At 32.0% G+C, this 25,258-nt stretch overlaps 1 protein-coding gene across 3 annotated transcripts; it reads right to left on the reverse strand.

The window, feature by feature from the left end:
• Positions 1–1,469: 1,469 nt before the first annotated feature.
• On the reverse strand, positions 1,470–24,545 carry Enok (histone acetyltransferase enoki mushroom). Of its 3 annotated transcripts, none has more exons than XM_074241626.1 (6): positions 24,383–24,545; positions 19,734–20,483; positions 12,403–13,019; positions 9,855–11,200; positions 7,226–7,608; positions 1,470–6,687 (listed from the first exon to the last, which is right to left on the reverse strand). In XM_074241626.1, the coding sequence occupies exons 2-6, from the start codon at positions 20,253–20,255 to the stop codon at positions 2,611–2,613; spliced, it is 6,945 nt and encodes a 2,314-aa protein (XP_074097727.1). In that variant the 5' UTR covers positions 20,256–20,483; positions 24,383–24,545; the 3' UTR covers positions 1,470–2,610. The 3 variants fall into 3 exon arrangements, with proteins under 3 accessions (XP_074097727.1, XP_074097726.1, XP_074097728.1); XM_074241625.1 differs by having other exon boundaries at positions 12,403–13,022; XM_074241627.1 differs by having other exon boundaries at positions 11,037–11,200; positions 12,403–13,022; positions 24,383–24,541.
• Between the last annotated feature and the right edge of the window lie 713 nt (positions 24,546–25,258).

The following is a 25,258-nucleotide window of genomic DNA, read 5'->3' on the forward strand; positions in this document are numbered from 1 at the left end:
ATGAAAATTTTCTATAAAAAAAATTTATCTTTCATAATTTGAATTTTTTTTTTACAAAAATTAATTTTTTTCAATAAAATAATTACTACTTAAATTTGGAGTGAATTTTTGTTCATAATTTTGGAAATTCAATAAATTTCAAAATGTTCAATTTAGTATTTAAGATTAATTATTTTTTTTTTTTAAGCTAGCTGTTACCCGCCCGCTCCGCTGGGCACTTTATAGAATTGTATTTTTAAATCTAGACTTAAATTTAATTGGGGTATTTGTCTTTACTTGCTCAGATAAGATATTTTTAGAAAATTTAACATAATGTAGATAAGAATTTATTTTTATACATATTTTTTTTTCTTCTCTTAAATCAATAGGCTGCATTCGAAAATGCTCTATCTCTAGATACATAATTAAGAAATTACCTTTTATCTTGTGAAATATTGACATTTTCAAAGATATAAGCTCATCTCGATGTTATACTCATCAAGAGCTTTCATTTGAGTATCTACATCAATTTTTCATATATTTTATATATTTATATATATCAATATATGAAAATGCATGTGGGTACTCAAATGAAAGCTCTTGATGAGTGTATCATCGGGATAAGCTTATATGTTTAAAAACATCAATAGTTAAGGAAGTATAGGGCATTTTAACAAATCTAGGCTTAAATTTAATTGGAGTATTGTCTTGACTTGCTCAGATTCAAAATCCCATCGGATTGGCCTCTACCTTTTATCCAAGTGATAATTCTAGCTTATATTTATTATAACTTTTAATGTGCAATCACTATATCATTTGGATCCTATAGGAGCTAGAGCTTGGAAATTTCAAATTTTCATTCTTAACATCCACCCCGCAGTCCATATTGGGAGTTGATTGTCATAAAATCCGATATTAAATCATTTCTACATCACATACAGAAGATTCTTACCAAATTTGGAGCTTATAGGAGCTACAGCTCGGAAATTGAAATTTTAATGTTAACACCCACCCCCGCAACTCCCTGTGTCGTGAGCTATCGTAAAATTTGTTTATAAATAATTTTTACATCACTTAAAGAAAATTCCTACCAAATTTGGAGCCTGTAGAAGCTATAGTTTGAAAATTACAAATTTTCATTGTTGATACCCACCCCCGCAACCCCTGTGGGACTGATCTATTGTAAAATTCGTTCATAGACTATTTCTACATCTCTTACAGAAGATTCCTATCAAATTTGAAGTCTATAAGAGCTGTAGTTTGAAAATTGGAATTTTTCATTGTTAACACCCCCGCAAACCTCTTTGAGGGAGGAATTTCTTAGCTGAACCTCTACATAGCAAAAGTAATATTCCTACCAAATTTGAAGTCTTTACGCCTTATAGTTCCAGAGATATCGTGATGAGTCACTATTTACCTTAAAATCTTTTATATTTGTATAAATAAATTTAAAAAAAAATTTTAAGGATAAATAAAAAAGAAATAATAAATTGATATTAGTATTTATTTGTTTTTATTTTTAATATCTATGTACAATAAATATTTATACACTATTCTTAAAGACTTTCTTCGTAGTCACTTTGCAACTAAACTTATCATTACATTAATTAATAATTAATAATAATAATAATAATAATTAATATTTTTTATTTAATAATTTCAATCATTAAATTGACATCACCCATTCCCTTTTTCTCACATTTTTGTATTATTAACGACAAAATAAACATAAATAAAATAAAATACTTATAATCGATCCAGTATCATAAATATAGGACTAATTTGTTGTGTACTATTCGGCAAACAGTCGCGTTGTTAAATAAATTTACGCATAATAAATTTATCCGAGCAACACTTCACACAATTTTTACAATTTCCTCATACTCATACTCATAAATTAATAATTAATAATTAATAATAAAATAATAAAATATATTAGTGATCAATATTTAAAAAAAAAAAAAAAAAGGACAACGTGTTGCTGAATAGACAATTTTAGGTACGTTAATTCCAAAAAATTAAAACAATTTTTAATCAAAAATTGAGGTTAATTTTTTCATACTTTTCTTAGCGTATATATGCATTCAAATGTTCTAGCTCTATTTATTTAACTTATTTAAAGCAGACAATTATATAAATATTTTTTAAAATGCAAATAAGTCTGCTAATTTTCAAACTAGAGCATTTTAAAATGCAGTGTAACAATCACGTGTAGTGCACAAAGCATAAAACCAAGCTTTAACATAACAATAAGGCGGATTTTAATCTGAGCGACAATTTTAAATTTCGCGCTAGCTTATTGGCCGATAAAACCGCGGGAATTTTTTCAAATTTTTAAATCCCGTCGCTGAGTTTAAAACCCGCCTAAACATCCAAAAAAACCAAGCTTATATGATACAGAAAGTACAACGCCGTGCGGTGGAGAAACCTATGAGTTATAACAATAATAATTTGTAAATAAAAAAGTAAATTAAATATAAAAAAGAACCTCAACCTTTTATTAAACTCTCCACCCGCGAAATAACGATAAAACGTTAGACTATATAAATATTTATATATATTTTACACAACATTTGAGGTTAACCTCAGCTTGTCCTTATTGCTTGAACCTTAACATCATTTAAAACTAAATTATCGGGGCCGCATGGTTCCATTTAGGGGCTGCATGAGCCCGCTGTTGATGTACCCGTGGTAGGTGTAGACGGGGTTCTGCTGATGAGGATCCTGAGAGTAGGGAGCAGGAACATTGACGACTCCAACGGGTAATTGGCCAGCCTGGTTCATGAACCCGCCAATTTGGGCCGCCTGGTTCATGTATCCACTGGTTGGCTGACTGACGCGGTAGCCATATTGTGCAGCAGCCATTAGATTGGTATTAAGCGCCACATTGGATCCAACCCTAGTCGCGGAACTCTGCATCTGGGGACAGGTGCTGCCAGGGTCCAGAGTTTGCCTGTAGAGACTCTCTGAAGGGTAAGCCTGGGTCAGTGAGGTCATGTTGGCGTTAGCGGATGACCTGGATGTGGACCTGCTGGGGCCGGTGGCGGTGTTGACGTTGTAGTAGTTTTTCGGGTACCCCAAAGGAACTTGCGGCGGAGTAGGAAGCTGCCGTGAGTTTTGCGGCGGGGTCATGTTGTGGGAAATCGGCGGCGGGGTGAGATTCATCGAAGAACCTGGAGTTGGGGGAATCATCTCCAGGCCGTTGGTCAGCTGCTGAAGTTTTGTAAGGCTGCAGGAGCTGGGGGTCTGGTGGTTGGTGGACCCGGTCAAAGACGGCGAGGGTGTGTGAGAGTGCGGCATCGCCGAGGTTTGGATGTAGAAGTTGGTTGCAGTGGTGCAGGGCGTTGGTGCTCCTGACCTTCCGCCTCTGTGCTGGATGACGTAGGTGCTTTGAGAAGGGAACCCCTGGGAGGCGACTGCCATGTAGTTCCCCTGGGAGATCACCGCCATGTTGTGGGAGTGAGAGTGTGAGTGGGTGTGATGCGGGACGGACATGGTGGTCTGTTGATATTGAGGTGGGAGCGCGCTTCCGTGGGTCACTGTGTGGATATGCTGGCTCTGGGAGGCGGGAGGAGTCGCTCGGTGAGATCTTTGCTGGTTGGACCTGGACCTGTGGGTCTGGGATCCATTGGCTCGCTTGCTGCTGCTGTGGGACTGAGACTGAGACTGGGACTGTCCTTGAGATTGTGACTGGGCTGGTCCTTGACCTTGGCCTTGGATCTGAGCTTGGTGGGACTGAGACTGAGATTGGGGCTGGGTTTGGTGGTGGTGATGCGGAGACTGCTGGACCATCAGCTGCATCGGCTGGGGGCTGTGGGTTATCGCGTGGACTAGAGGTTGGGGGGTGTGACTTTGAATCGGCTGGGGAGTGTGACTCTGAATGGGTTGCGGGGTATGACTCTGTATCGGCTGGGGAGTGTGAGATTGAATCGGCTGGGGAGTATGGCTTTGAATCGGCTGGGGAGTGTGCGACTGGATCGGCTGTGGAGTGTGAGATTGGTGGGGCTGGGGACTTTGGGTCGGAATACTAGAGGGCGTTCGCGGTTGCTGGAGCGGCTGGTGCATGGACCCGTGGTGGATGGCCATGTGGGGCGAGTGGGAGATCGCGCAGTCGTAGTGGACCTGCGACATGGCCACTGAGGGCGGGGGTATCTGTATGGGGTTGTTCAGAGGCGCTGGGACTGAAGTTATTGAAGGAAGAGCACTGGGAGGTCTCTCCACACTGTGCTGAGAAGCCAGGTCGCTGGCGATCGAGGTCGGGGACTCGAGACCTAGTTGACTGACGTCCAGGTCGCACTGACCGTAGTGCAACGAATGCACGGAGTTAGTAGTAGAATCCGGAGTGTAGACTCCCATGGAAGGAAGATCTGGTTGAGGAGGCGTCCGCTTGACCGATCCTGGGTTCTCCAAGTGTGGAGTTGTCTTCCCGCTTTCAGGAGAGTGCTGCTTCTCCTCCGGAGGCTGGATCACCTCCCGCTGCTCGATCACCACTGGCTTCTCCTCAATTACCGGTGGAACCTCTTCCAAAGGAGCTACTGGAGATTCTTTGGGTTCCTCTGGCACCGGAGACTCTTCAAGTTCTTTGACTTTTTTCACCGGCTCTTGCTCTTGCACCTTCTCGACTTCTGGTTCTGGTTCAGGCTCCGGTTCCTTCTCCTTCTCCTCCTCCTCTTCCTTTTCCTTTTTCTCCTCTTCCTGATCAACTTCCATTGGCTCCGGCTCTACAACAGGCTTCTCAACCTCAACCTCCGGAACAGGAACTTCAACAGGTTCCTGAACTTTCTCCTCCTTAGGTTCCTCAACTTTCTCCTCTTTCTCTTCAGGTACAGGCGTAACTCGCTCACAAACCGGCTCCTCGACAATCTTACTAATCCTCGGAATATTTTTAGGCCTCAAATCCTCTTCCTCTTCTCCCTCATCCTCATCCCCGCCTTCATACTCCCCAGGACTGGCAGTCGACACTTCAGTCTCTACTTTTCCCTTCTCCTCCTTCTTCTCCTCCTCCTCAACTTTCTTAACCGGCGCCATCATCTGGGGAATCGTCAGCTGTTTCTTATCAAACTTCGGAGTGCTGCTCCTAGATGCCGCCCTAACAGGACTAAGTCTTTCCTTCTTAGCCTTAGCAAGCTCCGCAATCTTATAAGTTATTTTGCCTCTCCTCCTTCCCAACCCTTTATCCTTCTCCTCATTACTACTCTCCTTACCATTGCATTCGACCTTCTTTTCTTCTTCCTTCCTCTCCTTCTCCTCTTCGAGCTTCCTCTTCTTCTCCTTGGCCAGCAAGCTCTTAGTCTGCCGACTAGTAACCTTCATCAAGATATCATCAAGCTTGCTTTGCTTACTAGCACGCTCTGTCATCTTAGCGAAACTCTTCTTTTGGGTCTCTTCCTTATCCTTCTCCTTTTCCTTTTCCTTCTCTTTCTCCTTTTCTTTTTCCTTCTCCTTCTCCTTCTCCACCTTGTCCTCCTTCTCTTTCTTCTCCTTAATCTCCCTTCCTCTTTTGGCTTTAACCTCAACCTTAACCTCCTCCTCCTCAGTCTTTTCGGAATGTTTCCGTTTCCTAGAGGGCGTTGTGCTCAACGGAATGTCTACGGGAGTCTTCGGAGTTCTTATCCTCCTCCGACTTATCGACACAGGAGTTGACATTTTCGGAGTGTTGGTTATCGGAATACTCTTGTTCATAATACTGCGACTATTCCTTGGAGTTTTAACTTCCTCGACATCGTCTTCAACATCCGCGACATTCCCACTGTCTTTGTCTTTGTCCTTTTTCTCCTCTTCTTTTTCCTCACCCTTACCTCCACCTTCTTCTTTTTCCTTTCCTCCGTCTTCCTCTTCTTCAGCCTTCTTGTCCTTATCCTTTTCCTTCTCCTTCTCCTTAAGTTTAGGAGTCTTCAAAGGACTCCTAGGCTTAACAGACCTTCTAACCCCAATTCTCCTTCCTCGTGGCCGCTTTTTGATCTTCACCTTCTGGATCTTCTCCACCATCGCAGTGACCGGTTTGGGAGAAATTTCCTGGACAACTTCTGGACTCGCCTCGCTGGCCTCTTCAGGACTCTGGTAAGGATTCGGAATCTGGGTCAGCAAAGGAATCCACCGAAGACAGTCAGGGTCAAGAGGAATTCTGGAACTCTTCTTGACTTTGGTAATGTGAGCGTCAACCTTGCTCCAGTCTACGACCACCGCGATGCGGCCTTTGCACACGTCGTTCACAGTCTTGTCCAGAGTCCGGACGAAACCCAGAAGTTGGAGCGCCGTCGCGATGTCGTGGGCGGAAACTCCAGTTTCCTTGGTGATGTCCCCGAGTTTTATCTCTTTTGCGTCCCGGTGAGCGTCCAGGTGCTCCAGGACCACGCTCTTCCAGAAAGAGTGGTAGGACACTCGTCCCAGGTCGGATAGAGGTTTCTCCGGAGTTCCTGGAATTCCTTCCACTTTGGAGAGGAGGTAGCTGAACTCGATTAAAAAGCGACCGAAACCTTGACGTTGGTACTGCGGGAGGGTCATTATACAGGACACGTTGTACCGCTGCGCGGGACAGTGCTTTTCTTTTGAAAAGTATCCTACTAAATGGCAACCGTACTTGTCGTTTTTGGTCACTGCGTAGAAAAGAAAGGGCTCCACGTCGTAGTACAAGGTTTTGTGGTCCAGGAATAATTTTGCAAGGAGACAGAGATTTTGACAGTAGATTTTGTTTACGTTGCCGTCAATCTAGGAATTAATTTAATTTATTTATTGATAAATAGTTTGCTATTAGTTTTTAGATAAATGGACCAGTCAACCAATTTTTTTAATTAAAATTTTTTTTTATATAAATCTGTTTCTTATTAAATTAGATACATTAATTATATTAATTAATTGTGAAACCCGCTTTTAAATAAAAATTTTAATGTCCAGATATAAAAATTAATATCAGCAGATATTTAATAATTTTTTTACAAAATAAATTATGGTAAAAAAAAATTGATATTTCAAAAATAAGAAAATGCAATTTTTTTTGAATAATTTTTTGAAACAAATTTATTTATAAAAAAAAAATTTAATGTCATAAATTAATTTATGAGAAATTTGATAATTTTAAGAATTCTTTTAATTAAATAAATTATGATAAAAAAAAAAAATTAGAATTTAAAAAATATTTATTGCAACTAATTATGGATTTACTGCTAACTTTAATGTCATACAGTATCTGATCGGTCAACAACTGGTCCATTTACCCCAACAATCTTTAAATAAATTAATAACTTACCTCAAACACCGACAAATCATTGCACCGATAAATTTCCGTAGCCGGCGGGTGCCTCCACTGGCACTTGTCCATATGTCGGTCCAAGACTGCCCGGCTCTTGGTGTACTTTAGGCAGAACTCGCAGAAGAAGAGCTTCGGCAGTCGGGCGTACTCCTGGGGGAACGGACTCGAGTACCAGGTCTCGACCTCGTACCTTCCGAAGACAATCGCAGCAGGATTCCTCGTTCCTACTCCTGGGCCCGTTCCTCCGGGACTCGTCGAGACCGGCTCCGAGTCGTTCGCCGTTTCCGTCAGCCGGTTCGCCTGCTCTCGCGCCTCTTTGAACAACTCCAGGTCCTTCTGCGTGACTCCCGACGGCAAGTTTTGCATCATCATCGCTTCTTCTGTAAACAAAATTATTTATTTTTCATTTTTTAATTACTTAAATAATAATATTAATATTAATAGTTAATAAAAAAAAATTGTAATTTTAATAATGGTAAAAAAAATATAAAATTAAAATAAAAATCAATTTAGCCGACATTTAATAAGTTTTAGAATTTTTTTATTAAAAAAATTATCAAAAAAAAAATTTTATTTTTAAAAAACTGTAAATGCAATTTTTTAAAAATATTATTTTATTTTAATTTAATAATTTAAAAAAAATTAAAGAATTTAATAATTAAAAAAAAAACTCAAAAAATTTAACAATTAAAAAAAAAATTCAAAAAATTAAGCAAATAAAGAAAACAAAAAATTTAACAATTAAAATTAAATTTAATAATTAAAAAAAAACTCAATAAATTTAATAAAAAAAAAAAATTTTTAAATTTAATAAAAAAAATCAAAAAATTTGATAATTAAAAAAAAAAATATTCAAAAAATTCAACAAATAAAAAAAATCAAAAAATTTAACAATTAAAATTAAATTCAATAATTAAAAAAAAAATTAATGATTAAAAAAAATTCAAAAAATTTAATAATTAATAAAAAAAACTCAAAAAAATAAAAATGTCAGCTAACTTTAGTATTATAAACTAAAAGCAAAGCTCAGGTTAATGGAGTCTAAGGATCTAAGGAGTGTGTTGGCAAATTTTTAATTACATCTCCAATCGTTCTCTTTATTTTTAAATTCTCCACAATTTGCCACTGATCACTATGCATGCAGTACGATTTAGAGGTTAAAAGAATTGTTTTTGAAAGCTCATGCAAATAATAAAATTTAATTATGTTTGTTGGTGAAATAATAAAATATAATTTAATTAGATTTTACTTGATTATTTTTTTATAAATTTAGTGTAAGCACACATTTAAATTAATCGTTTGCCAGGGTAATTAGGTAAGATGCAGGCACACGCACACGTACTAAATAGTACCAAGATACCGCACACCACACCGCCAACACATCCACGTGGTGAATTTTATATATTAAAGTGACAGGAAGGTAATTAGGTAGGAATATGACTGGGATTATTTTATCCGGTAATCGACTTTTTTTTATTTATTTTAAGGACATTCGAAGACTTATTTATTTTAATTTTTTTTTTTATTACTTTAATTTAATTTTTTTATTTTTATGGCAGGTTGTTCCATTTTTTTGCTTTTTTTCAACCTAAAAATTACTGATTTCAATTTTAAAATTATTTATTGAAAATTTAATGAATTTTATTATATATTTTTTAAGAAATTAAATAAAACTAATTTTCTGTGTAGAAAAATTGAAAATAAAATTTTTTTTGAAGCGAACGAGATTAGTAAAATATTTCTTAAGTATGAAAAATATATGTAATTTTAAATTAAATGATTCTAAACTTTATTTGTCAATTTAGAAGATTTGTTTTAATATTTTTTTTTAAATAAAAAAATTCATAAAAATGATCAATAAATAAATCAATTTAGAAAAAATAAAAATTTTACTTTCAGAAGTTAAAAAAATTTTTTTTAATAATTTTAATTAATTTTTCAAGTTTAATTTATTTATTAATATTCAAAAATAGACAAATATTAAAAAATTAAGAATTATTTTTTGGACAAAATTTATTTATTGAAAAAAAATTTTTAAACGATCGAATGACTGCTAATTTTACTGTTGTAAAATAATTTAGCAGATATTTGACAATTATAAGAATGTTTTTAACAAATAAATTATGGCAAAAAAATTCGAAAAAAAAATTAACACTTGAAAAATTAAAAAATGCAATTTTTCAAGAAAATTTATTTATTAATAATGCTAACTTTAATTTCATTTTCCAGAGAACCATTTAGATGGCGTTTCAAAATTCTAACTCGACACAAACAAAATCCTTGACTATAGATTGATTTACATCAACGCCCTTTATATATTTTTCTCATTAAAAAAAAAAAATCCTAAATTCAACTCAGTCGTCAAAATAATCCTAAAACTAACTAACATTTTAAATATTTCCTCATTTATAAAATCATCCCAAAAAACTATATCACTTTTCTATTTTCCATTTTTCTAAACCAAAATTTCCTATAAAATCTTTAAAAAAAAAAAAAAATTCTCCGTCCGTCTCCGAATGCCGGAAAAAAAAAAAAAAAAAAAAAAAAAAATTCCCAGATAAAAATGCACTTAGTAGGTGTTAGGACAAAATATTTTTTTCGTGAGCGGGCGGGGGTAGACTCTTACCCTTCCTGTTGGAGCAGGGTGTCGCGCGGGGTGTCGTGGTGGTGTTGGTGGTGTTGGCGCTAGTACAGGCTCGTGGTTGGAAGGATTTCGAGTGACCAGGATTGGACTTTGGTTGATCAGCCTGAAGTTGCTTGGCTCCTTCAACAATTAAACCATTCCCAGAATTTTTATCATCCCCAGAATTTTTCTTCAAGTCCACGCACTTAACAGCATTCATAGTTCGCCTGCGGCTCTGCTCATGTCTCTTAGAATTGACAGCAGTTTTAACCAAATTACTCGGAGTCATTTTCTTGTCTTCCTCGCTATCCTTCAATTCTTTCTTCTTAACAACTTTATTTTTCTCCTTTTCCTTTTTTTCCTTCTCCTCTTCATTTTTTTTTCTCCTATCTGGTGCATAATTGGGTGCTTTGTCACCAGACCTAACTCTGCTGTTCCCAGGAGCGAGGAAGAAATGACTGAGACCGTCATAGAGTCCCTTGAGCTGTCCAACGCCTTTGACTTTCTCCAAATTAATTCCAGAGCTTCCACAAGAAGACTTTTTTTTAGCTCTAGCTCCTGGACTAGCTGCGGGTTGAATGTGGAGGCCAAAAGTTGGCTTCTCGCCAAGATCCAACTTGGGAAGAGTCGCTCCGAAGGTGTTGTTGATGCTGCTGAACAACGGAGCATCAACCTTTAACTTAGCAGCGGCAGCAGCGAACCCCCAGGGACTCTCAGACTCCCCCAGGTCTTTTTTTGGAGATTTTTTACAAGAAACTGACACTGGCAAGTCCTCTGAGGAAGATACGTTGGAAGAGCTGCTTGCTGAAGAGTCCTCAGAGCTAGAGTCGCTGCTGCTGCTGCTACTGGACAAGACTGGAAGCCTTCTGTTGACTTTCCGCTTTGCTGGAGGTCTGTCCGGCTTGTCTGGCTTGTCTTGCTTGTTTGGCTTGTCAGGTTTTTTTTCTGCTTTGCAGCAAAGCTCCTTGGACTTCTCCCGAAGTCGCTTCTTAGAGTGCTCGGCGTTGAACGCGCTAGACCTAAAGAACTTCTGCTTCTCCTTGGAAATCCGATCACTCTTCTCCTCGAGCAGCCTACCCTGGCCCGCGATTGAGGGTGGGGGAGCTACCGATGAAGGTGGGGACGAGGGAACCTGAGAGGAAAAGGGGGGCAAGAGTTGACCGAGGGAGACAACACCCGCATTACCGTCCGAGCTGCTGTCCACCTGTGACACCGTCCCGCAACTTCCTATTCCTCTTGATGATTCTTTTATTATTTCTTTTTCATTTCCAAGGCGAGTTAACGAGCTTTCTAATGATAAGCCCGATTTTCGGACTACTGCTGGGCTCTTCTTGCATGATGATAATGATCTGGAAGATAAATCTTGGGTTTTAGTATTTTTATTTTTAGATTTTAGTAGAATTTTTATTTTTTTAATTAAGCATTATTTTTCGTCGTTTTTAAGCTCATTTTTTTTATACCAATTGCTATTTCATACACGGAAAGGACGAAATTACACTGCATATCCTTTTATATTATACTCAGTGTAATCTATGGTGAAAAAAAATTTCAGATATCATAATACTGAAGTTAGCGATCAACTGTCAATTTTAAAAATTTTTTTAACAAATTAATTACAATAAAAAAATTCTTCTGAAAATTTTCACTTGTAATTTTTATTAATTTTCACATTGAAACTTTTTAATTAAATATTTTTTTAATAATTTAATTATTACAAAATTCTAAAAAAATGTTTAATGTGTCATATAATATTAAATATGTTCTATCCATGCATTGCATTGCATTTTTTAATAATACATAAAAAAATGAACAATTTAAAAAAAAATTAATTTCAAAAAAATTTATAAATTAAAAAAGAAAAAATTTGAATATCAAAATTTTTGAAAAAATTATATAATCCAAAATTCTACTGAATATATTTCAAATTATACGGGATATTTTTTCGGATTATATCCAGTGTGATCTGGGGCGTTAGAACCAGAAGAATTACTTGGTCAAATTGGAGATTACACTGAGTATAATACAAAAATAATTTAGTATAATCTAGATTATATTTGATATTATCTGAAATTTTTTTTCACCACAGATTACACTGAGTATGATATGCGAGGATATGCAGTGTCATTTTGTTCTTTTAGTGTCAATAATTGGAACTTTTATCTTACATAAATTTTCAGAGAACTTTTTTTTTATATTTTAAAAATTTTTTTAATTTATTAGCTAAAAAATATTTTAATTCAAATTTGTGTAATAAAAATTTTAAAAAATTAATTTAACATATTAATATTATTAAATTTTATTAATAATAATATTAATATTATTAAATTAATAATATTAAAAAATTTTATAAAAATTGCAATTTTTTAAAAATAATTTTTCTTGAAAAATTTGTTTATAAAAAAAAAAATTAAAAAATATTCAAATGACTGCTGTCATTGTTTTAATTATAATTAAAAAAATCCAGGACCATAAATAAATTTCCTGATACTTAAATAAATAAATTGAAACAAAAAAAAATATAATAATTAAAAAAAAAAAAAAAAGTACTTACTTTCGATTTTCACGAATTTTATTAAGTCTTTTTCTAGCGCTGACAGGTGAGCCTTCATCCTGAGAGCCTTCTTGTACTTGCTTGACCACTGGGATCGTTAGAGCATGCTCCGGGTGTGGAGATTGCTGGAGCGATTGCGCGAGCAACTGGTTGTTGTTATTATTATTATTATTATTATTGTTGTTGTTGTTATTGTTACTATTATTACTATTACTATTACTATTACTAGATTTACTACTACGCTTGGGCGTATCGTCAGTCCTGTGGAAATTAAGACAGTGCCGACATCTCCAGGGTGCTTTGCTTTTCTTATCAAGCGCGGGGTCGAGACACGTCGGGTGATAGCACTTGGAACAGTTCGCGCACTTAACCAAATAGTTCTGGGACTCGCGTTCCAACTCACAGCCGGCACAAGTCGGCGCACAGTCGTCACAGCACCACGTAATTCCGCGGTCCAAGATACTCGCCAGCTCCGGGGGCGCACATGAGTAATGCACCGCAGCACCACACACATTGCATTTGCTCAGTCTGTCCGGCAAGTTCTTCTTCGTGGTGTTGTTGTTCCCCGCTGCTGTCGTTCCCAAACACTCTCGGCAAATTGGCAAGGCTGCTGGATGCTGCTAAAATAAAAAATATACAATTATTATTATGATTATTAAAAATATTAAATTAATAATAACTAGCAACCTTGCAGTCACTATGACTTGTAAAATATAAATAAATAAAATTTTGCTATATTAAATAATGATTTTTATTCAATTGCACTGTACGTTCTTAACTATTGACGTTTTTTAAGATATAAGCTTATCCTGATGTTAGACTCATAAAGAGCTTTCGTTTGAGTACCCACATGCATTTTTGATATATTTTTCATATATACATATATATAATATATATAAATATATGAAAAATTGATGTGGGTACTCAAATGAAAGCTCTTGATGAGTGTAACATCTGGATGAGCTTATATCTTTATAAACGTTAATATTTAATAAAGTATAGTGCAATTTAATAAAAATCATTATTTAATATTTATATAGGAGACTTTCTATAGATATAGTGACTCATCACGATATCTCTGGAACTATAAGACCTAGAGACTTGAAATTTGGCAGGAATATTCCTTTCGCCGAGTAGAGGTCAGCTAAGAACGGATTTTACAAAATTCCACCTACAAAGGGGGTTGCGGGGGCGTTAACAATAAAAAATTCCCGTTTTTAAACTATAGCTCCTATCGACTTCAAATTTGGTAGGAATCTTCTGTAAGAGATGTAGAAATAATCTATCAATGAATTTTACGATATCTCACCCCACAGAGGGTTGCGGGGGTAGGTATTAACAATGAAAATTTTTAATTTTCAAGCTATAGCTCCTATAGATTCCAAATTTAATAAAAGTCGTCTACATGTGATACAAAAATGATCTAAGAACGGATTTTACATCGAATCACCTCCAATAATGATCGCGGGGGTGGGTGTTAACAATAAAAAATCTTAATTTTTAAAATATAGCTTCAAAAAGCTGCAAATTTGGTAAGGGAAGGATCTTTTATTTGTCATGTAGAGATCATTTCAATAAATTCTACTTCCGATTCGATGGAATGTGGAGCCTGTGCAAGTCAAAATAATACTCCAATTGAATTTCAAGTCTAGATCTAAATCTACAATTCTATAAAGTGCCCAGCGAAGCGGGCGGGTAACAGCTACACTGATAGAAAATTTATGTTGACAAGAGATATTTTCTTGATCTAAGAATTTATTTTGGAAGACGAATAATTATTTTGATTTAAGAATTTCTTGTCTTGATTTAGATTTTCTTGGCTTAAGAGCTATATTATCTTCAATCGATACATTTAGTTTTTCAACCAAAATAACATTATCGTTTAAAAAACTTAAAATAATTCATCAAAGTATATTTCAAAAATTAAATAGTCTTTGATTGTTATACCGAAAAAAAATTATTCCTTGGAAATAAGTAAATTAATGACTCAAAAAAAAAGCCATTCTTAACACAAGTCGGTAACATCTTAAATCAATGTTATCGCTTATCTTGAACCAAGAGACAAAAATTCTTGAAAGAAATATATCTATATCTAGTTTCAAGAGTTCAAATTTTGAAGAAAAAAAGTTTCTTGAATCAAGATTGTTTTTCCATCAGTGTAGTATTTTATATTTCACAAGTCACGACAGTCACATAGTGACTGCAAGGTTGCCAGTAAAAATAATTTTAATGATGATAATAATAACTCTTATTTTAAAATTATTATTATTATTGTTGCTATAAATCTAATAATAATATCCATAATTTTTTATTAATTAATTAATTAATGCTAATAATTATTTTAAGTAAAAAAAAAAAAAATAATAAAAATAATGCAAAAAAAAAAAAAACAAATTCCAGTTAATATAAACGGATAAATTAAAGATGAATTAACTTCTTATCCAAGTTGTTACTCTGTCGTATTATATCGCGCAACAGGTCGTTGGTCTGCGCGTGCTTTCATTCGATCACGTGGGTAAAGTACCTAGCCACTCAACCAGGCTCACTGTTTAGAGATAAAATGAAGATAATGGTCATGATGCTAAAGATTCTAACTTACACCGCTTAGACGGATCATTCGCTCTGGTTATTTACTAAACTTTTTATTTCATACAAGATTATCTTGTTAATTTTTTATTTTTATAATTAGATGATTGATTTATCAAGGCGGAGTTTATGTGTTGAGATTATTTATTATTGTTATTGTTGATATTATTATTTGTACACTTGTATATCGATTGCGTATAATTATGTAAGCATAATTCAACATACTTATCAACTTATCGGTTACAGATGATTCATCAAATAGCATACTATAATTATGTGTAATATTGATAAATAATGAGTTAATGATTTATTTTATTTTATTTTTTTTAATTTTGTTATTTATTTTTTTAATGAAAAAAAATTTTAGTATTTTTTTTTTTAATATTAAAAGTATTAAATAAAAGTTGTTTTATATACCAGACTTGATACTACTTAAAAAAAACTTGAATAAATAATTTCATTATCAAAAGTCCTATCAATAAAACAAATTATTATTCAGGCTGTAAAAACGTGAGAAATTAATAAGATGCACCCTAGGGTTTTATTACTTGGTAGGAGATGAGGTAGACTGATATGCCACCGTAAAGCCGGTAAAATGAATAATTACACGTTATGCTAGCTAGTTACTTACTTGAACCGTAACATAAATAATAATAATAATAATAATAATAATAATAATAATAATAATAATTTAAAAATTATTGAGAGACTACACAGAAAAAAAATGTTCTTGAATTAAGTGTATATTTTTGAAGAGCTCAATATTCTTAATTTGAGTAGAAAAAATCTTGATTTAAGAAAATTTTTCTTGATTTGAGGAAATTTTACTTAGTTCAAGAATTTTTCGTTTTGATTCAAGACAATTACGCTCTTCAAAATTATATTCTTGGTTCAAGAATTTTTCTCTTGAATCAAGTTAATTTTTTTTTTCTGTGTAAGAAAAAATTTTTTTTCCAGGATAGTCAAATGATAAAAACGGTTTTTTTAGTAAAATTTAGTGTCATTGCAAAGGTCTTGACTTGAATTTAGGCCTTTTCAAGGTTTTACTTCATTTTTACCGATAGTCAATTTATTATGACAAGTATTTAAGCTGCACTCAAAAATGCTCTATTTTTAGGTACATAATTGAGAAATAACCTTTTATCTTGTGAGCTATCGACATTATTAAAGATATAAGCTCTGACATTATACTCATCAAGACCTTTCATTTGAATACCTACATCAATTTTTCATATATTTATATATATTACTAGCTGTTACCCGCCCGCTTCGCTGGGCACTTTATAGAATTGTAGATTTAGATCTAGACTTGAAATTCAATTGGAGTATTATTTTGACTTGCACAGGCTCCACATTCCATCGAATCGGAAGTAGAATTTATTGAAATTCGTATTGAAATGATCTCTACATGACAAATAAAAGATCCTTCCCTTACCAAATTTGCAGCTTTTTGAAGCTATATTTTAAAAATTAAGATTTTTTATTGTTAACACCCACCCCCGCGATCATTATTGGAGGTGATTCGATGTAAAATCCGTTCTTAGATCATTTTTGTATCACATGTAGACGACTTTTATTAAATTTGGAATCTATAGGAGCTATAGCTTGAAAATTAAAAATTTTCATTGTTAATACCTACCCCCGCAACCCTCTGTGGGGTGAGATATCGTAAAATTCATTGATAGATTATTTCTACATCTCTTCCAGAAGATTCCTACCAAATTTGAAGTCGATAGGAGCTATAGTTTAAAAACGGGAATTTTTCATTGTTAACGCCCCCGCAACCCCCTTTGTAGGTGGAATTTTGTAAAATCCGTTCTTAGCTGACCTCTACTCGGCGAAAGGAATATTCCTGCCAAATTTCAAGTCTCTAGGTCTTGTAGTTCCAGAGATATCGTGATGAGTGATTATATCTATAGAAAGTCTCCTAGATATATATAGAGATATATATAAATGTATGAAAAACATGTCAAAATGCATGTGGGTACTCAAATGAAAGCTCTTAATGAGTGTATCATCGAGATGAGCTTATATCTTCAAAAATGTTGATGTTTCACAAGATAAAAAGTTATTTCTTAATTATGTATCTAGAGATAGAACATTTTTGAATACAGCCTAAATAATTATCATAATAAATTTACTATCGGTGAGAATGGAATAAAACCTTGAAAAGGTACAAATTCAAGCAAAGACCTTTGCAATGACACTAAATTTCACTAAGAAAAACCCATTTTATCATATGACTATCCTGGAAACAAAATTTTTCTTTTTCTCTTAATAATATAGATTATTATTATTATTATTATTATTATTATTATTATTATTATTATTATTGATTCAAATTTTAAATAATAATAGTAACGTTGATTTTAAAATTATTATTATAATTAAAAGTATTAAATTAATAATTATAATAATAATAATTTTTTAATCAAATTTATAATAATTATTTGTTTTTTGTTATTGTTGTTGTTATATATAATGATTGAATGAGTGAATATAGAGTAAAGTGACGCAGCTAACAAATATACATGGCAACCTCGCATATTCCTCTCGATTTTCCTTGCTTGTTATATTGTACGTATTGCTGTTTGCCTGGTTTACCGTCGTCGTCGTCGTCCCACGATACCCGCGGCGTTCACCGATCGTTCGAGGTCACTGGACACGCACAAAAGAGACGCTCGAACAAACGTACTTGGCCTAATTATCCTCATAATTATTTAACTTAAAAAAAAATCTTTAAATATCTAAAAATCAAATTTTTTAATTAATTTAATAATAAAAATTTTTTATTATCTAATTATTAATTTAATTATTTAAACAATTTTTAAATTAAAAAATAATAATTAATTTATTGAGATCTTTACACCGGAAATAGTATTACATAATTTCGTTAAAGATATCATACAAAGAGCCGAGGCGTGAATAAGTTTTATTAAATAAAACCGCGGGATAAAAAAGTATCATTGTATTTATCAGGAATGACGGAGAGAATTTAGCTCGGCCATTACATTAGCTAAACAATTTCTTCTGTCGCCAATCGGGAAACGACATTATCACGCGGACCGATATTTATATATCTATATATCTATATATGTATAGATTAATATATATGTCGCGGTAAAACACAACATTGACTGCGCAGTCTGTTTCAGGCTTGCGCTCTTTTACCCACTATCCGTCTATCCGGGTCAGCATTATTGACCCTAAATGCTCACTACACCGGGTAATTTTTCCTAAGGGTATAACTCTTCTCGTCACCCTTTCAGTTATTTAATTATCAGATTTTTGTTTTAGACCCGCGGCTTTCCTCAAGTATCCCCTTTATTCAAACACTCCACAAGAAAATTTGCATCCTTCAAAATAATTCGAATATTAAATACTAGTTTATATATTTATAATAAAATATTTTTAGAAAATTTAACATAATGTGGATAAGAATTTCTTTTTATACATATTTTTTTTTCTTCTGTTAAATCAATAGGCTGCATTCGAAAATGCTCTATCTCTAGAAACATAATTAAGAAATTACCTTTTATCTTGTGAAATATTGACATTTTCAAAGATATAAGCTCATCTCGATGTTATACTCATCAAGAGCTTTCATTTGAGTATCTACATCAATTTTTCATATATTTTATATATTTATATATATATCAATATATGAAAATGCATGTGGGTACTCAAATGAAAGCTCTTGATGAGTGTATCATCGGGATAAGCTTATATGTTTAAAAACATCAATAGTTAAGGAAGTATAGGGCATTTTAACAAATCTAGGCTTAAATTTAATTGGAGTATTGTCTTGACTTGCTCAGATTCAAAATTCCATCGGATTGGCCTCTACCTTTTATCCAAGTGATAATTCTAGCTTATATTTATTATAACTTTTAATGTGCAATCACTATATCATTTGGATCCTATAGGAGCTAGAGCTTGGAAATTTCAAATTTTCATTCTTAACATCCATCCCCGCAGTCCATATTGGGAGTTGATTGTCATAAAATCCGATATTAAATCATTTCTACATCACATACAGAAGATTCTTACCAAATTTGGAGCTTATAGGAGCTACAGCTCGGAAATTGAAATTTTAATGTTAACACCCACCCCCGCAACTCCCTGTGTCGTGAGCTATCGTAAAATTTGTTTATAAATAATTTTTACATCACTTAAAGAAAATTCCTACCAAATTTGGAGCCTGTAGAAGCTATAGTTTGAAAATTAAAAATTTTCATTGTTGATACCCACCCCCGCAACCCCTGTGGGACTGATCTATCGTAAAATTTGTTCATAGACTATTTCTACATCTCTTACAGAAGATTCCTATCAAATTTGGAGTCTATAAGAGCTGTAGTTTGAAAATTGGAATTTTTCATTATTAACGCCCCCGCAAACCTCTTTGAGGCAGGAATTTCTTAGCTGAACCTCTACATAGCAAAAGGAATATTCCTACCAAATTTGAAGTCTCTACGCCTTATAGTTCCAGAGATATCGTGATGAGTCACTAATTACCTTAAATTCTTTTATATATGTATAAATACATGAAAAATATATCAAAATGCATGTGGGTACTCAAATGAAAGCTCTTGATGAGTGTATCATCGAGATGAGCTTATATCTTCAAAAACGTCAATATTTTAAAAAGTACAATGCAATTTAACAAAATTCATTATTTAATAAATCTTATTTTTGGTTAGCTAGCGGTGAATTACTCTAAAATTAATTTAAAAAAAAAATCTTACCTTAGAAGACTCGTCAATTTTCTCGACTTTCTTGACCGGCGGGCGGTCGGGCTGCCGAAAAAGTCTTCCATCCTGGATGACGAGCCCGCGATCAACAGCGCGCTTTGCCGATAGCCTGAGAGAGGTCCTGAGGTCTCCGTCAGCCTCCTCCTCGACGGTGTGGCTCTGCCTGACGTACTTCTCGATGCTCTTTAGCGTGGAGCCGTCGCGCTCTCCAAGCTCGCGAACGGCCTTGCCGAGGACTTTGCTGAGGTCGGTGGTTTTGGAGACCTTCAGCGGCTTGGACTGAAGACCACCGGGGTCTTTGTAGGAGGACTGACCCTTGTTAAAGATCTTGAGTACGACCCCGCGCTTCACCGCCTTCTCCAAGTGCTCCCCAATCTCCTCTTCGTGGTAATTGTGGTGCTGCCTTATCGCGTGGCATATCCTCTCGACACTCGGTCGCTGCTTCTGACTACGGATCTTTCGGATGGCATCCAGGAACCAGGCTGACCACGTCTCATCCGACTCCGTTTCACCCATTATTTATATACTCTATTTTAATTTTTTTTTTTTTTTTAGTTTAATGTCTTCACTTTTATTGTTAATGATGATTCTACACCCCTAAGTGATAATAATAAACTAAATAAACTTATCACTAAATTGTTTTTTACCCTCTCGCTTCTACGAGGGCGCATCACACGGGCATTCACATTATGTCCGGATATTTTTTATACATTCGCGGCGGGCTGGGTTTGACGGTGATTTTATCTGGAATAAAAAATTTTTATTCGTATTTTTGATTTTATTTTATAAAATTTTATAATTGGTATATTGTTATGAAAAAATAAAAAAAAAATTAATTTAATAAATTTTTTAAAAATGCTTTTTAATTCTCATTTAATAAATGAAAAATAATCAAAAAATTAAAAACGTCGGCTAACTTTAGTATTATGAATTCAAACAAATTTTTTTTTTTTAATGAAAATTAATTTAGCATATATTCAATTATTTTAATAATTATATAATATAATTATATAATTAATTATATAATATAATAATTATATAATAAATAAATTTTAACACAAAAAAAAAAAAATTATAAAAAATATTGACATTTAGAAATTTAAAAAAATAAAAAATGCTAATTGTGCCTAAAATATTAAAGGTAAAAAAAAATTATAAGATACTTTTTTTAACTTCAATCGCTTTTGTCGTAACAGAGTACAATATTTTCTTTATACCACACTAGAAAGTTTAGTTATTTATTTATAAATACAAAATAAGAAAATGTAATTATTCGGAGAGAGAGAGAGAGAGAGAGAGCCAGCTATTTTATCTTTCAATTTTAAATGTTTTAAACTCAACATGTTTGACATTTACCGATTTGTTAGTCTACACAATATGTCTACATAAATTTACTCGATTATTATCTTATAACGTTTGGATTTTATTTAACAATTGAGATTTAATTTTTTTTTTAATTTTTTATTAACTTTTGTTTTAAAAAAAATTTTTTTTATTTATTTAAATAGTTTTCAACTTATAAAATAAAAATATTGTAATTTAAAATTTTTTCAATTTTTATGAACTTAAAAAATTTTTTGTCAAATATTAAAAATTTTTTATCAAATAATAAAAATTTTCAATAAAAATTTTTTATATTAAAAAGTTTTTTATCAAAAAAAATTTTTTATAAATTTTTAGTAAAATTTTGATTAAAATAAAATATTTTAGAAATTTTCAATAGAATTTTTATTGAAATAAAATATTTTGTCAATTTTTAATAAAATTTTTATTGAAATAAAATTAAAAAACAAAAAAAATTTCAGTAATTGTCAAAAATAAGTAACCAACTTGTCAATTTATCCTCAAGCGTAACTTTCTCCAATTAAAAAATAATCGTAGCAATTACATAACAAGTATCTTTAATACCCAAGATTAATTCATTAGTAATTAATCTTACATAAATCCTTTATAATAATTTATAAATTTCTAATAAAGAGCAATTAGATTTAAAGATAAAAAAATAAACAAAGACTCGTAAAACTTGACCTAGGTCAGGAGCTTAGCCGACCGGTAGTTAATAACTTGAAGAAAAAATTAAAACTGTAATCGCTTCCTGGTTAATATTTACAGTTTATAATTAACTATCGGGCTAACTTATAAGACAAATTTATATAATGTTATTTTGCAAGTTTACAAGTTTACAAGTTCATGCTGTTTTACATTTTGTTTTAGATATTCTAGTTAAGTGAACTAATACTAATTTTCTAAAATAATAATAATAATATTCAACATCAAAATCGCTGAGAAATAAAAGACTCTTCAAAGATCAGACATCATTAGTCAACGTTTATAAATAGATAGACTACAGTAAGTTGACCGGAATGCGGTACAACGCTTTAGTCTTACGAATTAACTATACAAAGATCATTTTTGTAACGGATTTTAAACCTTTTCATAAATTGTTATCCTCAACAATTGCGTCATAGTTTACATTCATCTGCAATATCGCTTTATTTTTGACTGGCAACGGTTGCCATAGAAATTTGTTAATTGTTTGTAAGGACTGGAATCACTTTTAGGATTTTTAAAAAAATTTAGAATTTTTTTTTTCCATTTTTAAATGTTTTAATTTATAGAGTTTTAAATTATAAAAACGGATTACTTTAAATAATTTTTTTTTGAAATTAATATTATTTTTACCTCGTCAGGATTCGAACCCAGAAATTTTATTATACGTAAAATGCAATTTTTGTTAATTAGAATTTTTTTTAAATATTTAATACTTGTTAATTTTTTATTTAAAAAATTAAATAAATCCTAAAAAAAATTACAAACTATCTTTTATGTATAACACTGAAGTTAGCCGTCAGCTGTTGATTTTAAACATTTTTTTAATAAATTAATTACAATAAAAAAATGATTCTGAAAATTTTCACTTGTAATTTTTATTAATTTTTACATGTGAAACTTTTTAATTTAATTTATTTTTTTAATAGTTTAATTGCTATAAAATTCTAAAAAATGTTTAATATCTGTCAACTTCAATGAAAATTAAATTAGCCGACATTTAAAAACTTTTAGAATTTTTTATATTGAAAAATTACTAAAAAAAAATCAAAAGAAAAAATTTCACATGTAGAAAATTTTAAAAACTATACGTGTAATTTTTAAAAAATATTTTTTTGTTGTAATTTAATTATTAAAAATTTTCACTTTTAATTACAACTTAAATTCCATAAAAACAATATGAAAATTAGTTTAACAGATATTTAATCATTTTTTAACAAACAAATTATGGCAAAAAAAATTATAAAAAAAAATTGACAAATAGAAATTTAAAAAAATTAAAAATGCAATTTTTTTCAATTGTTTTTTGGAACAAATTAAAAAAAAATTAAAAAATGGTCAAGTAAGCGATAATTTAAATGTCATAAAAACTGATATTTTTCCTTGAACTAAAAATTTTATAAATATCCACCCTACCTCTTTTTAAAATCCCAATCTGTTACTCCAAAATATTTACATTAAGTGTAGTGAACGACGAAAACAATTTACTAAAAGCCCCTGATAACATCATGAGAGCCTTGACCTAGGCGCTCTCAGCAAACAAAGGGAATTCCCATAACAACAATAATAATTAAAAAAAAAATAAAATAAAAATTCCAAACTTCAAAAACATCCCACTCTCCATTTTTTCCACTCAAAAAAAAGAAAAAAAAAGCCGGGTGTACTCGCGCCTTAAAACGCGCCCTCTTTATTAACTACTTACATAAATCCAACTTGTTTGTCCACTCACTTATCAACTGCATTAGTATAGTATATTACATCCATACATACATAACACACACCAGAAAATTACTACGACAGCTGCCTCCTGGGCACGCACCAGCGCCGCCGTTCTCTTCACAATCTTTCACTATTTTTACTATGAAAAAAAATTAATCAATTAATTAAAAAAAGAATAAAAAAAAAAAAAAAAACAAAATAATTTTTGACAAAAAATTACAAACTTACAATAAATAATAAATAATAAAATAATAAATGTTTAATAATAAATTAATGATCATAAAAATAAAAAATTGAGTATAAATAAATTTTTTTTTAACGATTCATAAATTTAGGCGCGAATTTTGCAATTTAATTGCACACGGGGATGAGAACCTTTGTGAAGACCTTGAGATTGACAAGATGGCCGCAATAAAATTATTTAATTTGAATTGTAATTATACATATGTATGTCTACATATATATAAATGTAGATTAAAATTTTTTAGAGTAAATAAAATTATGTTAAAATTTTCCATAAAAATATTTATTTAAAAATAAATAAATATTTTAATTAAAAAAAATTTTTTTCGGTGTAAATATTGACGTATTATTGATATTCCTTTTGGTGAATATATAGCTCGATATTACAGATTAATTTAAAAGACGTAGTGGACTTAAATGTCTAGCCGAGGAGTTGCGCACCGCTTCCATCGCGCGCCCGTAGCATCGCGATCGTTTTGTAACTTTTTTATTATTTCTGGCAACTGTCTCTCTTGGTCACACTCCTCTCACTCGGGTTTGTCTCACTCGCACTGTGGTACTCTGTACTCTGTGGTTAATCTCTCTTTAGAATTACAATAGCCACGCATAGAAAACAATCGGGCGATAATTACCTTTTTTAAGTCCATATGTAATCCACTGGTGTTTATTGACACTTTTGGTAGAGTTAGATTTAACAATCACCACTTATTTTAGATTTATTTACGCTTTACACTGATCACAGATTAATAACTTCGACGCACCGTAAACTTCTATGAGGTACACAGGCGTCACATTTCACAAATCAACAAAGATCATGGGTTTTTACGCAGACGGTTAACTCATCTGTACAAAATGTCACTCGGACTGGTGCGGCGCCTGGCGGGGAAATTTTAAACTAGAACATTATTTTAAATTTATTTAAGCGGGAAATTTGAATTTAAAATTTAAATAATCTTGAAATTTAAGTCAGCACATATTTAATAATTTTTTTAATTTAATAGCAAATAAATTAAGGCAAAAAAAGAATTGACATTTAGAAATTTAATAAAATTAAAAATGCAATTTTTTCAGTATAATTTTTTGGAAAAAATTTTTTTTTGTTTAATAAAATTACAAAATTGTTAAGTGACTGCTAATTTTAAAGTCATTAATTCAACAGATGTGTGATTGTTAAAAAAAGTTTTTAACAAATCAATTATAACGAAAAAATTGTCATTTAAAAATTTTATAGAATTAAAAATGCAATTTTTTAAGAATAATTTTTTTTTGTTTAATAAAATTAAAAAATTGTCCGGTAATTGCTAACTTTAATTTCTTTTTTTTTTATTATTTAATTTAATTAATAAATTTAAAAAAATTTAATGAATTTTTTTTTATAATATTGAAATTAAAAAATTTGTCAATTTTTTACATTTTTAATTAGTAAATTTTCATAAACAAATTTTAATAAATAAATTCCACATCTAAAAATGATGAAAAAAAATTAGAAGATAACTTTTATTCATAAA

This window comes from Cotesia typhae, unplaced genomic scaffold (assembly GCF_013202065.1).
Source record: "Cotesia typhae breed Kobodo isofemale line unplaced genomic scaffold, CoteBio_Ctyphae contig_36, whole genome shotgun sequence".
NCBI classification, from domain to species: Eukaryota; Metazoa; Arthropoda; class Insecta; order Hymenoptera; family Braconidae; genus Cotesia; species Cotesia typhae.